The following is a 15335-nucleotide window of genomic DNA, read 5'->3' as shown; positions in this document are numbered from 1 at the left end:
TCCTACCAGGGCCCGGACAACCTTCTCCTGACTGATGCAGCAGCTCAGCATCTTTGTATTCATTCATGTTTGTTTTCTCCTGACATCCATTGCTGAGGTCGCTGGAAGCCACACACACACACACACACACACACACACTCCCTGAGAAAGTCAAACTGCACAGTCATCCGTATTGCAAGGAAGCACTCAGTGGTTTGCTAATGATGTCTGTCTATAATGAAGTGGATTAGTGTTGCAAGGCTTTAATATTTTCTGCTGAATGGGCCTCTTCTGCCATCCCTCGCCTGCCGTTCTCGTGTTTGAGCTCGATTCTTCTGAGAAATAATTTTGGGGAAAAAAAAAAGAGAATCTCTCGCTCAATTCAAAAACCTGGGTGTGCATCTAATTTCTTTAGATGTCTGTACAATTATGAGAAACTGCACTGTCAGGGGGCATGAGGTTTTACATGACAGAGGGAGAGCAGCGCATGCCGCAGGTGAGGGAGATGAACAAAAACCCTGTGTGAGCCCTTTAGTCCACAGAATGCATTTACAGCTTGACATCACAGGCATTTAGCAGATAGATGTCTCCCAGATTCAAAAATGAAAAGAGCATTCAATTCAACAAGAAAACTGTTTTCCATTCCTGGAAGCATTTGTTTTACAGTACAGATGTGGCCACAGTAGAGGTCTGATATAATTTGCTTTCGCTTCACCTGCAAGTGACAAAAAGGAATCTGTATGCATTATTAAAATGATTAAGTCCAGGATCAAAGCATCTAAAAGAGGATATAAGAGACATGAGAATAAGTGTAACTATAACTTCAAGTGTATTATTTAAAAGGTTAAGCTTAACTGTGCTTCAGCTGTGCTATTTCCATCTCCATTTCAGTGTTATGCATGAGATAAATGGAGGCTTTTGTTATACACTGTATTAGTAAGGCGATCAAAGATCAGACTCTTTAACATATTGTTCTTAATGAGAGCAAATTAGACCAGTGAAGAGAACTTGAAAAGAGTTTCTAATAATTCATACTTCCACTGTTCTTCAGCATATTATCCCACAAGCCCATGAGCAGTCAAAGGTAATACCCTTTAGTCTTGTAATTATAAGGGCCAAGAACTCAGGGGCGATGGAAAGGGACTTCCACAGTGTGCTGGCTAGCTAAGTGTGAGAGGTCAACACGAAACGCAAAGACTGTGAAATCTATACTCAATGGAATATACTTTAAATTTTACCCTTCACTTGTATGATAAAGCATGCTTGCATGAAATAACATGAGAAGGGGGAAAATGACTGGACTGTACTGACTGTTTGTAGAAGATAACTATGAAACGCACATTTTACACAATTCACTTCAAAGACCAAATAAATATCAACAACATTTTTTGTTTGTAACAAAACAAACTGCTGGAAGTGACTGGATTTCAACTGACCTGTGGCCCTTTTTGTATTGTGAACAAGGATTTAGAGGGGAAAAAAAAGAGCGCATTATGTATGTAGATTAGCAGACGAGCTTGCAGATGCTGATGTCGTGCTGGTTTCTGTTCATCATCTTCCAGCAGCTGCTCAGTTGGCCTCGCTCCACTCGACAGAGCGCCAGCGACCTACCAGTTAGAGAAACAGGCTTGTGACTCCAGGATCACCGCCTAAAGTCCCAAATGAGGGGGAAAAGCTGTGCAGAGGAAGTAAATCAGACTCATCTGTCCCTCCACTGACAGCTGTTGCTACTGTCATGTCTCTGGCCAAGGCGTTTAAGCTCCAGGTGTAAGGTGGCCAGTGGCAGATTTCCAAAATTCACAGCTCATGTCATAAATACACAGCCAAGAGTGAGGAAAAAAATAGCTTGATATGGGGAAAAGTTGTCAGTGAGTAACTTATGTTTCAAATTAATGTTAGTGGTCGAGCTCGCAGGATAGGCAACCCAAACAACATTGTTTTGCTCTCGGAAAGCCACCATATGTTCAAGTGTTATCACATTTATCTCTTAGGGTAATACAGTTCATTTGGTGAAGCCAAGGCAAAAGCAGTTTGCAATCTGGGATCATGTTCATACAGACAAAACATAAAGCAGCCAATGGGCAAACCTGGACTTGATCACTGCTACGTGAACACACACATTAGACTGACTTCTGTTTTTAGGGCCCGAGCACCGAGAGTGCGAAGGCCCTATTGTATCTGCTCCGTTTCTTCTTCTTATTATTATTCAGGCAAAACAACGGCCTTTCCGAGGGCCTAAACATGGTCAAAAACTCATGAAATTTTGCACACATGCCAGGTCTGGTGAAAAATTGTGTATTTTAATGGTTTTACATATGAGCACTGGGAAATGGCTCTACAGCGCCACCTATGCCTTGTTAAATGCAGCCCTACGACCACATCGTTTGAGCTACATGTATGAAATTTGGCACACATGTGTATCATGCCAAGACGAACAAAAGTCTGTGGGCCCATTGACGCAAACCCAACAGGAAGTCCGCCATTTGGACGTGAAGGTGACATTTTGGCTCTAATTTTGCCAGTTCCATGCCTCGAACTTTTTCGAACTCCTCCTTGGGATTTGGTCGTATAAGCTTCATCTTTGGTCAGTGTCAACTACACACCTGGGCCATGTTAAATTGCGGAGCTTTTGAGTTTTCACAATATGGTGAGGCCGTGGCGCCATGGCGAATTTCGATGTCTCGCCATGAAAATCTTATTGCCTCTCATTTTGTCATACATTTTCTGACCTTGACCAAAGTGAACACATATGATAAGGCTCCACCCCTGAACATATTTCAACTGCCATATTTGACATCAGGGACAGCGCCACCTAGTGGGAACAGGAAATGTCATGTTTTACACTTTGGGGTACAGTATTGTGATGGGTGACATCTGCAGCCTCAAATTTCTCCAGGAAAGCCTTAAGAAGTTGGTCTTGGGTTACAGTGAAAACTGTGAGTTTTCGCGAAAGGGTGTGACCCCAGCAGAATGGCGAACTTTGATGTCACGCCATGAAGAAACAAATTGGTATAACTCAATGAAATCCAGTCTGATCAGTACCAGACTTTACAGGCATGATGTCAGACCCGCCCTGAACGGATTGATGTGCCCATTGTCGGGAATACGCACAGCGCCACCTAGTGGCAACAGGAAATGTCATGGCTTTAATTTTGTTGTACTGATTTTCACAGGTTCATCGTGGCCACCTCAAAAGCGGTGAATATCACAATCAGTCCTTCATGATGCTTTAGTGCGAAAATTGTGACTTTAAACTGAACGGCGCACCCTGGTGGCAACGCTGTTCACCATGAACAATGAAGTGGGTTTTCAGGGGCTTGGAAAGTTTAAAAAGTCTTGAAATTTGGTGCATACCTCCAATGTGATGAGGGCTTTTTTGCTATGTGATCATTTTCATTGAATATCCCAAAATGGCTCCACAGCGCCCCCTACAAAATTTCAAAACCACAGCCCCTGCTCTGTGTTTTATGTATGAGTCTGAAACCTGGTAAGCTTATGGAAGATATTAAGATGTACAAAAAAGTCTCTTGGAGCAATATCCCAAATCCAACAGGAAGTCAGCCATTTTAAAATTAATGTGCAATTTTGGCAACAATTTCCCCTCTTTTCAGGCACCATTCTTTGACGAACTCCTCCAAGGGATTTCATCAGATTGATGCGATCTCCAGTGTGTGGAATCTAAAGACCTTTGTGATGTTAAATTGCGAAGCTTTTTGCGTTCAGGGAAACGGGGTGGTAATGGCGGCACGTGGTTTCAATCACTCGCCAAAAAGCAGTAATCTGCTGTCAATCAAAAACACAATGTTCAATCTCTCCCAAAGGTCATAGGCGTGATGAGACTCGAGCTCGGAAATGTTTGTTATGCCATTTGTCAGTAATAGAGCGCCACCTAGTGGGATGCCTAACTAATCATGAATGAATGAGATGAAATGTTAGCTGGTGGTTAAATGCATGAATTCCATCAATGTGACATCAGATCGGACGTGCTGGTTTCAGGTGTTGGGCGTGGCTCGACGCGCCGGGGGTGCGAGGGCCCTCATAACGCTGCTTGCAGCTTTAATTAACTTCATTAAAACTTTATGAAAAATAAAGTAAGAACTGATTATTAGCGTTGTTTCACAATACTTTGAGTCTTTTACAATCTGAAACGGGACCTGAAAATTTAACTGTACATGAAAAGAAAGACAAAATCATAGAAGCTGCATCCACCTGACCATGAAGGTTAGCGTGAACTTAACAGACTCCTGCTTCACTTTACACACATTGGTGCTTAGAGTGCTTTGTGCTTAACACGTAATTTAAATGTAAGATTAACATGATTTCACATATCCTAATTAGCAAGCTGCTATTTTACAGTATCTGCCATTGTAAAAACCTTCAAACACTGCTAGTTGGCTGCATCGTTGTAGAGTTGTTTGTATGTGCGTGACAGATATTTCCTTCCTTTCTCACTCACTCTATAAGCAACTGTGCTTCCTCAAACTTCTTTTTCCCAAGCTGGCCAGACCCTCTGCAGTCAGAGCAGGTGGTGGATCAATGGGCTTAGTAAGCGACTGGGACAAAGAGCAAACTGCACGAACACACACAAACACCCGGAGCGAACGATGGCGTATCGAAACACATACTTGCATTGCTGCAGAAGCTTGCCCTTAGTGACCAGTGCAAGAGTCTGGATTCAGCTGTTTCCAGGCAGGACTAGAATCATTTTATGTGACAAGAAAAATACATTTGCAAGAGTTTTATTTTTGCAGGTTTTAACACAGTGAACTCTCACACACATTAGGGGTCTGCAAGGTCTTGATGACTCTAACGTTTTCTTCCTTCCTGGTTCTTTAAACTTGTTTTTCCAACATAGTGCACAGTCTGCTTTCACCACAGCTGGACTCACCATGGAACAGCTGAAAACTGCTGTGTGAAACAAGTTGTAGAAATATGTTTCGGTTCATTCTGGTAATGGGATGCTTTTGGGAAGAAACAGTGATTTTATCAAATAAATGTTCTTGCCTTGTGTGGAAGTCCATCTGTTAAAATTGATCCATATGAGAAAATAGCACAAAGAAACACTGTGGTACACCTATGACAAAGGTTGACACACAGAGGACACGCCGTTGGGACCAAACACACTCGTCGCCCCCAGTGTTTTATTAAGAAAGCAAGCCAGAGCAGCTAAAACTGCTTTAGTCACTTTTAATGGCAGGAGGGCAGATGCCAAGGGCAAACCAACACTACATAAACACTTAGTCAACTCTGGTTAAAGTGAGGGGTAATTATCTCACAGTGACGAAAATCAGCGGTTATGCAGCCGTCATCTCATTAACAGAGGGGAAACACGACACTGCCAACACCACTCAGCCGCAGAGCAGCCAGAAATACAGATTTTTCAAAATGGCAAAGAAGTCCAAGATGAAACTGTTTTTGGTCAGTTGGTCAACTGCGGTTAAAGTGGTCATCACCATCTTTCTGACCAGAAAAACAAGAGTCATGAGGGGCTCTGATCATATATGACTCTTATTTACTGCTAGAAATCTGTGGCTGGGTTCAGGAGAAGTGAGACTTTGCATATACAAGAGGTGGTGAAAGAATTGCCAACAGCAAAGCGTATTATAAAGGGAACTAGTTGAATCAGTTTTACTACTACTGCTAACTAGTCAGTCTGCATTTAAAAATCAGCACAAAACCAACAGATTGCAAACTCAAACCAAGTGTGAGTACTTTATACAATGTAACTTTTTCTCACTCAAATAATATATGAAACCATTACTTTATCTTAGCTCTTGATCACTTAAATCCAAATAGAAGTGAGAGCTGCTCATGACAACACTGTCTCTGTTAATATATTTATATCCACAGGTTTATAATGCTGTCAGTCGCTGTTGATGAGGGCATCTCCTAAATGCTGCCAAATCTGTCTTACCAGATAAATACTCTTCATTAACAAGCCGCTCTCATGCAACAGTGCTTTAAAACAATATAAGAGTTAGGCTAAAATGCACTCACCATTTGCGACTGGCTCCTGGGGCTGCTATTGATATCCTCCACCTTCTCATTCGCTGCATGAGAAAGGAAATGAAGACATGAGATTTTTACAGTAGACCCATACTGAAATTTAACATCCTGACATCCAGGGACTTTTGAGTTCAAGGTAAAAAATACAGCAGGAAAACTCTGAGATTAGCGCTGGAGAGTGCATGAGTGAGTGCGTGAGCGCACACGCGCGAGTTAAGGTGCAGATCAACTCCGGAGAGGTCTGGGAAGCAAAGCTACCTAATTCGTCAGCTGCCGCCAGAGAGTTACTGACAGGCCAGCTTGGCCTCATTGTCTGCAGGAGGGGTAAAGTTTCAATCTGTGTGTGTGTGTGTGGGAGAAAGGGGGAGAGAGGGAGAGACGCTGGCGTGAATGTGAGAGTAAGGAAGTGAGACAGGAGAAGATTTAGTGAGACAGACTGCAGAAAGGAAGAAACTAAGCACATAGACAAGAAAGTGTGTGTGTCTGTGTGTGTGTTTAAAAGAAAGGAGAGAGAGTCCCACACAAAGTTTTGCCAAACTGATGAAGATGGAGAAAAAAGGAGAGAGCAAGCTATGACAGATGCCAGAAGAAGAAAAAGACTGTGTGAGAGAAAAGTGTCTGAAAGATGCTAATACTTTATTATATAAGAGCCACTGCTGGGTAACTTACTTGAAAAATGTGATGAATTACTCATTATTACTGTGTGGTTTCAGGCAGCTTAGCCAGTTGTCAGTTTGGGAGGAATTTACTACCAGCAGCTAGCATGGCAGCAGGGACTGCATTTGGCTGCTGAAGTCCTGCCCTGTGTTCAGGGTCTAACCGAATACAGGCTTATAAGCAGCTCATTCAACACTACATGTGTTACTGCCATCCAAAATAATGCATAAGCTGAACAACGTCAGGATGGCACTGTTTGTCAGCGTCTTTGATAGATGATCCTTTAAAAATGTCCTGACATGTGTGTGAAAACAGCTTGGTTACTTGGTCCCTTCTCGCTCTGCTAAGTCAAAGCTGAGGCGGTGGTATGTTTTTACTGCTCTTTGTCTGTCTGTCAGCAAGATTATGCAAACACCACAAAGCCAAATGTCAAGAAACCTGGTGCAATGATGCTCCTGTTCTCTATTAGGATTATTGGAGGTGGATTTTTAAATAATCTGGTTGCAAAATTAAATGCCATAAGCCAAAGAAGCCATGCCAACATCTTCAGCTTGCTTCCTTAATTTATTGCACTCATTGAAGTTCAAATTGCTGTCTAAAGGAATGAAATGCATGGGAATCAAATTAAATCCCAATATTTCAGAGATCATTGCCACTAATTTAGAAATTCTATTAGATAAAATCAAAAGTTAATTTGGATAATCAGAGCAGGATACAACTCACACTGTGGGGAAGGTAAACAGGAAAGATGATTATAGCCCCACAGATAAATTATACAACTGGCATGGATCCACTGTGTATTCTGCAGCAGTTGTTATTTGGATATAATAATACGATCAAACAGTTTCTTTGGAATGGAGGAAACTCTGGACAAAATTAGCACGTCTATCACTGCCACACGTGTAGGATCCTACAGCACGTCATCGAAATGGCAGAGCTGGCCAAACACTGGACTGGGAAAAATTCAGTTTGAACTGGATCTTGATTGAAAGAGAACTTCCCTCTCCCTTTACTCCTTTATAAGTATAAACTCAAGCTATGAAGCAGGAGTAAACCTAATTTTATGACAATGTGAACAAATATAATGTATTGTATAAAAATGTAGAATCTCTCCTCTATGTGGTTTAATACCAAAATAAGAATTGGTATAAACAGACTATTTGTGGGGCTCAGTGGTTAAGAAATTGTGTCAAAACTGATGGTTTCTTCAAAGAAGGTGATTTTATTTTATTTATTACACTCAAGGAAAAACAGAATTTGGTGGGATCTGGTAATTTTTGGAAACGCCAACAAATAAGGGATTATATAAGAAGAAATATCCAGCTGCATCGAGGAACTATCCCAATGCTGTGTCATTTACAACTTCCAACAATATACCACAAAGCATCCTCATGGTATGAAAGGTGTCCCTGGACAAACAGGAACATCAGCAGTCTTAGGATAACCTGGGGGGAAAAAAACCTTCACGTTCCATGATGAGTCATCGGAGAACATTATTTCCAAAAGCCGGAAATTTGCCAGGGAAGCCAAAGGCGAATTTATTTAATACAAAATAGTTGATATTACTATCCTCGTTCCCTTACATAAAATGGTTTTGATTAAAGATGGTTTATGCTGGAAATGAAGGACTGAAAGGGGCACTTTTGTGCATGCATTTTGGGAATGCTGCAAAGTATTTCCTTTTTGGAGAAGATGTTTGGGATTGTATGGACCACCAATGTCAGCAAGGCTCTGGGGTGCCTTACTGCAGCTGAATAGGTTTGTTGTGAGAGCATCAATGGTGTGTTTTGTAACTTGTGCCAGACTCTGAGATTATTTCCAAATCTTAAAAACTCACTGAACAAATGATGGACAGCTTTTGAGAAGCTTTTGTAGAGTTAATTGTAAACGTAAGATGCCAAAAAAGCAACTGGACTGTTTTTATGATTTGTTATCCAAAGACAAAGGAAAAGAATCATTTGATGTGTCTGATCCACATACTCACTCCATGTCTTTGTCTGACTTTTTCTTGTGTCTTTTTTTGTATTTTGACATTTAATTAAAAGAAAAAAAATCTAAATTTAAAAAATAAGAAACCTGGTGCAAAGGTGGAAAACAGGCAAAGGAGGAACCCCTGTAATGTTAGATTGGGATCACCTTTTATTCAAACTACTGGAAGGATTTTGGTCTTAGAGGAGGAGGTTTACTCTGAGTCTTCATAACAATTGTATTTTAACTGAAATTGAAGTTAGTACAAAACCAAATAGAAACAGTCAGTTGACCTGATCCACCCAATTTATCCACTTATCCCAAAATTTATAGGAGGTCTATTTATTTGTGTCAGGAAACTGTTTGCCTCCCACTGCAACAACATCACTGGCCAGTCTTCAGTCAATCCTTCTCTGTGCAATTTCTGCTGAGACTGCAAAAATCATGACCGATATCAGCAGCTGCAGTTTTATTCCATCTATTTAATCCTAATCTCTCACACATGTTACACAGTAAGGTGTCGTCAAATGAAAACAGGAACAGAAGGAGAAAAAAACAGAGTGAGGGAATCAAGGATGGAGAGAAGCAGGGTGCAACAAGCCAGAGAGACACGAGGCACGAAAAAAAGAGACCAACAGAAAGGGAGAGAGAAGTAAAGACTCTCTGTACTCCAATGGGAGACACATGCCTCTGCACCCATGGGTGAGTTATAGATCTGTGCTCTTATAGTTTGCCCAGCACCCAAAACAAGAAAGAGCTGCTGTGATTTGGCCCAAATTTCAGACTGAGAAACGGCTTCGCTCCAACTCACCACAACAAAGCTCAAATACTGTGTCTGTGTGTTTGTGTGAGTGAGTGGGTGGTCGATTCATCCACCAAACAGAGCAAACTATAGACACACACACACTCTGTTGGTAATACATGGGCTTCATCCATCTGTACTTCATTAATATTCTTTTTTTAAATATTGAAAGTTAGACTCAAAGCAAGACTGTACACTGTTTGTATGAGAGAAGTCAGTGTTTCTGTCTCTTCATGACTGTATCTACTTTACCTTTTTAACTGTGATCTGCACAAAAGTGGATTAAGTTAAAACACTGAAAGAGAACACACACAGATGCTCACCTATGATCTGGATGATCTGTGCCAGCAGGACTCCATCGGTGACATCCTGGCTCAGGTCCTTGATGAGACGCGGACAGCCAGACTTGGCCAGGTAGTGATTGGCCCAGTCTGTGTAGATCTGTAACAACAGAACAAACACTCTGTCAGTTTGTGTGTATTGTTTTAGACCCATTAGTTACACCACACAGGATCCCAACAAATCATAACATTAGTTACGGGATGTCGAAAAGTTAAGAAAGACTGTACACTGAATGGCAGAAAGGAAGGGATGCTGAGTTTTGTGGCTTTGCTCTAAAGGCTACTTGAACCTTGCTGACTGTGATAGCCTTCAATCACAAAACCAGTGCTGAGATCCCCTCCCCGCCATCCATCCTATAACAGCGTTCTGCTCTGCTCCTCACACTTTACAAGAAAAGTGGTAAATGCCTGCCAGGGAATAATGTTCAAACACTCGGATTCCTTGCACATCTTTGCTGCTCAGGCACAAATATTTCATCAAGGTTTGACATTCGGGCCCAGACACGAACACACAAACACACAAACACACACTTCATCCTTAATACTAGTTCTCTATCTGATGCTGGCATTTGATTTTAAAATGACAGACTGCACAACTAACAAATTTTTATTTTTATTCCTATTTATTCTATTTATCCCCTTCGTATATTTTATTTATATTGTCTCTGTATTTATATATATGTGTGTGTGTGTATAACTCTGTAACTTCTGTCGGTGCTGTGCTTTTTTGGAAATCGAATTTCCCAGAGGAACCCACCCGAGGGATTAATAAAGTTCTATCTTATCTTATCTTACTACTCTGTGTTTCTATACAGAATATTTAATGAACACCCAGAAAACTAGAACACTGCTAAACAAATTTGAAACAACTCAGAACAGATTTGAAAAGTCTTCCTTGATGTGTAAAACACAGATCCAGATGTTTGCAGGAACAGGTGAATTCACTTCCTAACTGAATCTTTCAAACCTGGAAGGGCAGCAAGTCATACAATCCTTTGCATTGTCGCCTAAAACTCTTAACAGAATCTTTATCTTTCATTAAAGCCCATAAGCTGACTGATAAGTGAAGCTTTGTCTGTTGAGATGCAGATAAGTCTTGACAGCTGTTGCACATTCACCAGGCTCCAGAGATGAAAGATGTGAATCACATTTGGCCTCCAAGTGCTTGGCCCCATGCACTATACAGAAGAATCAGTGGCTATGCAGGGCCAAGGATTTCCCTCTAGCTTGCAAACTTTACCCTTGCCCTTCAATCTTCAAGATTTCCTTCCAGACTTCTCTGACTAAGAGTCAGGCAGCAGTACCAGCTCTTCCCACTGTGATGTGGGTGCATTTGATGCAGATTTTAATAGACAGCCATAGATGAAGTCTTTCGTCCTAAAAGGCTCGAATGGAGATGCAGCAGCAGCCCATATAAAGACACCAACTGCTACAGCGCTGCTTGCTAAAGCTGTTCTTGTAATCCCAGATGAAAAAAAAAAAAAAAATCCAACACAGACCTAAACAGCAAGAATGACTTTGTGAAGGGAAAATCCCCTCAAAAATGTAAGATCATCCATTAGGGTAGGAATCTACAACTTAAAAAAGGATCAGATTCTCTTGAGTTGAACTTTGAGATTTAATCATGAATAACAAGTCTACATGAAGCTACACAGCAGCTCAAATTTGAGACATTTCCCAAGAAATTTCCATAAAAGCCAACCATTTCCCATGTTGAAGTAATCCTCACATCCCCTCATTTACCTCACACGCTGCTCCCAATTAAAAGCATTTCTCCCCCGCTCTTTTCTTTTTCTTGGAAGCGGGAAGTTTGCTCCTTTAAAGTTGCCGCCTCTCATACATTTGTATCTGTTGTGGTTTCCTTCAGCAACTTTGTCCATGATGAGAAGTCGTAAAGTGTAACCCAGAAAAAATGAGAGCCGTCATCGGGGAAACTCCCGTTTCAATATGAATGCTGGAAAACAGACATCCGTTAAGACCTGGTCGCAAAAAAGAGGCGCACGCTCGCAAATGAGGAGACTTGCGTAGACGCACTGAAAAACACACTGTAAATGCAAACCGCGTCCCATCGGGGGGCAAGTAAACAAACAGGAAAGAGAGACGGGGTGGGGGCGGCGAAGTGTGTGAAAAAAAGGAATAAAGAGTGTGTGGCAGCTACAATCACAGCAGGCTGCAGGAAATTTCAATAAGGCTTTTGCAAAATATGCTCAACTGCTAAGGTCATCTAGTCGACACAAGCTCAAAACTGAAGACCAAAGATGAAGGAACGGGGGTTTGATTTGTATCATATTTAGCAGCCACCGTCTTCTGTTCCTGTTCCCTTTTAAGGATAAGGAAAGAGATGTTTAAGGCCTCTGCGGGGGAATGCAACCAGACACACTCATGTGAGCAGTGGTCAAGTTTCCATAAGACACACTTGGGTAGACAATTCAAAAAAAAAAAAAAAAAATCAAGAAAAAAATGGCAAATTATTCACTTCTACTCATTGAACTGGTCAGTTTGTCAAATTTAACAGCTGGTGGCAATAATTCTCCAGTTAGATGCCATTGGACCATTGCAGAAGAAGAAGGCATAACCAGAGAGTCAAGATGCAAGTTTCATCTATTAATCTAACAGAGGTCAGACTCTCTCAGGCAGCACTCTTTGGTAGAGCAGTGTTAAGGTTAAATGCTTCATATGAATCAGAATTAGTCTGCTTTCAGTGTATTGACACCTCAGGGAAGCCCAAAGAACTTTTGTTTTTGCAAATATAAAACAGGTGGATGAACTTGGAGGGAGTAATCCCTTGAGGAAGGTGTGATACTCAGCAGATTCAATAAATTGGGTGAAATTAAGGCTAAAATAGCCAGCTGCTTCTGCATCTGCTGCAGCTCCTTGAGGGGTATGACTCTAATGTAAACAACATCTTCAGAGGTGTGCATTATCAACATGTTTACTTTCTGAATTTTAAACTTTGTTTGCCATGATGTGGCAGTTCATCTTGCAGACTGATAATTGTAATGTTTCATTGAATGAGATTCCAAGAATGCTCGACAGACCAAACGAGGCAGATGAAATATCAAATCGGGGACCAAGGCGACGCTGTTACAATAACTTGAATGAACATGCAAACAATTTCTGAATTGATTGAAATGGCTTCCAAACACAAAATAAACAGGTTAGTTTACACATTTTGTGTGGGTTGGGGGAATTTTGCAAAAACTTGTACAAACAGATCGACTTGTGTGACAGTTTTAGTAAAACTTACCACAAACTTTACCTTGCTTTTACTTTATTGCATAAGTGGACTAAGATATTCACTTTTCCTGTGGAGGAAATGTGAGTTGTACAATGTAAGCAAGTTTGTGACAGCTTACTCAAAAATGCTGAGTCACCTCGAATGTTTGTTTTGTACTACTAACCATCCCACTTTTGAACAGTGTTTGCTTAAAGATTCACATTCAAACTAAAATATGTTGGGAAAGCATACACCACCACACTGGAAAACCCACTTTGCTTTTGTCCACAATGCCACCAAGCTATGAAAATATATGACACACGGAGACATTGCTGTAACGCCTTTTGCTGTAGGAAAAACCGTCTTATGTTGTTCCAGATCTGTGTCTGGGCATTTTGGGATATCTGCAGTCAGCTGATCGGCTTCAAAGAGGGGAAAAAAATAAACTTTCAGTAGAGCTCAGGCACAGCATGGCAAACATGAAGAGAGACTAAAAGAAATAAAGACTCTCCGTTTCTCACTCCAACTTCAGTTAGAAAGAAAAAGGTAAGAATGAAACAAGCCGATGTTTGGAAATCTAACTCTAGTCCTGACTCCAACATTGACCTGGGAGCTCTCCTCACCTGTCTCCTCAACCATCTGGTCTTACTATCTCTTCTCTGCTCTCTGAGCTTCTGACAAAGCGCACACATCAAAGAAACATTTCTCAAGAAGCTTGCCTCCTGTCACTGCGTGAGCACCGGCTCACTCCCATTTGAGTCTGTCAGCCTCCTGTACTCGTTAACCCCTCCTCGCTGAGTCCCAATTGCTTTGGGAAGCAGCAGCTGGCACTACGACAGAGGCAAAACATCAGCAGTAACGCCACCTTCAGTGGTGCTAACTGAGACTACTGACATCATAGACTGACACACATGCTGGGTGAGACAACACACGCATGCATACAATACAATTTCCAAATGCCCCAGCTTCTCATATGCAAGTAAACACACACAATTATTCCCCCTCCTCCTGGCCACCCTCCTTCCTCTTTCTCTCTTTCGGCAGCCAGCATCAATCAGCAGAAGTCCAGTATCTCTGGTGATCTTATCCTTATTGGTACCACATGAAGTAGCTCTCGCCTCTTTTTCTCCACCTGCTCTGCAGACCTCTCTTGTCCCCTAGCGCACCAGGCTTCCCAAATACTACTAACAAGCAGCTCTTACCCCCGGAGCAGACAAACTGCCTTCAACAGTCCTGATCACAATGCAGTGACTACAGCTACGCAGGTACTATTGGCAGAGTCTGCAGTGGCGCTGCTCAGCCTCCGGGGGGAGCCAGGTAAAAAGAGAAAGATGAGATGCAGGAATGAGGCACAAATGGGGAAGAGAGGAAGTTCACCTATAAAGTACTCACTGTATTCATTAATGTACTTCTACTGAATGACTGTTAATGTATGGCCTCTTTAATCAGGGCATCATTCCAAAGCTGTCTAATAAATTAAGAGCTTAATTGCATTCAAGGAGTTGGAGCAGATACACAGTCACTCGGAGGACATTTAGCTGTGTAATGCCGTTTGAAATATGCAAGCCAGGAGAGAGACGTCTCTTCTGTGGCTGCACTGGCTCAGAAACCAACTTGGCACCAGTGCCGCTCCCGCATGGGTTCTAAATGTAATTAAACACAACATGAAGCCGCATTAAGTAAACGAGCAGTGAGCCAATGGAATCAATGGTTCCGCCACCATTCTCTACTTCATCTACGTCTGGTTCATGACAAACCAAGGGCTGCTTGGATCAGACAGAAGCAACACTGGTTAAAAAAAAAAAAAAAAAAGATATCCACAAAAGCTCTAGCTCAACAGAAAATCTGTACTGGTTGTACTGTTCAGCTGACAGGTGATCTCTGATAGGATCCAAATAAGTAGAATTTGACAATTTCTTCTCCTGAATGTGTGAAAGAATAATTTCAGCAGAAGAGTCAGCAGGTTGGCACTGTGCTTGTAATACCTGGCTGCAAATGCTCTATAAAGGTAAGCACTTCAGCACATGAATGTTAAAGCAGAGCTCAAGCATCAAATCCTGCACAGGTCTTTCTTCGCAGAGAATGTCAGACAATCCAATAAAGTAACAGTAAACTTATTCAAGTAGAGTGAGGCATCGCAAAGTAGTGCTGAAGAAAGTTCAGTAAATGACTGATTTTAAATTTGAAAGCAGTGTGCTACAGAGAGCCAGCTAAGGAAGAGTGGAGGTCATCATTTCTGACTGTCGAGTTTGAGTGGCTTGAACTTTTTAAGATGTAAAGTGCATCTAAGCCGATGCTCTTTAAATAGCAAATTCTGGAGGAAGCAAAAGCGTCAATCTGTTTCTGTAGGCTCAGTAAAAACAAT

General features: G+C 41.6%; 1 protein-coding gene across 4 annotated transcripts in view; it reads right to left on the bottom strand.

Moving 5' to 3' along the window:
- Positions 1-15335, bottom strand: part of nav3 (neuron navigator 3) — a 183389-nt gene that overhangs the window by 123011 nt on the left and 45043 nt on the right. For all 4 annotated transcript variants that reach the window (XM_085253065.1, XM_085253066.1, XM_085253067.1 and 1 more), the window contains exons 2-3: positions 9736-9853; positions 5977-6029 (exon numbers count right to left, since the gene is read on the bottom strand). In XM_085253065.1, coding sequence (XP_085109191.1) covers positions 5977-6029; positions 9736-9853 — 171 coding nt within the window. The remainder of the gene's footprint in view (positions 1-5976; positions 6030-9735; positions 9854-15335) is intronic.

This window comes from Mchenga conophoros, linkage group LG17, assembly GCF_057382185.1.
Source record: "Mchenga conophoros isolate Kocher_MC1m ecotype Shallow Benthic linkage group LG17, M_conophoros_male_GT1.1, whole genome shotgun sequence".
In the NCBI taxonomy this organism is placed as follows: domain Eukaryota; kingdom Metazoa; phylum Chordata; class Actinopteri; order Cichliformes; family Cichlidae; genus Mchenga; species Mchenga conophoros.
The sequence above is the reverse complement of the archived record's forward strand: the minus strand, read 5'-3'. Positions and strand labels throughout refer to the sequence as shown.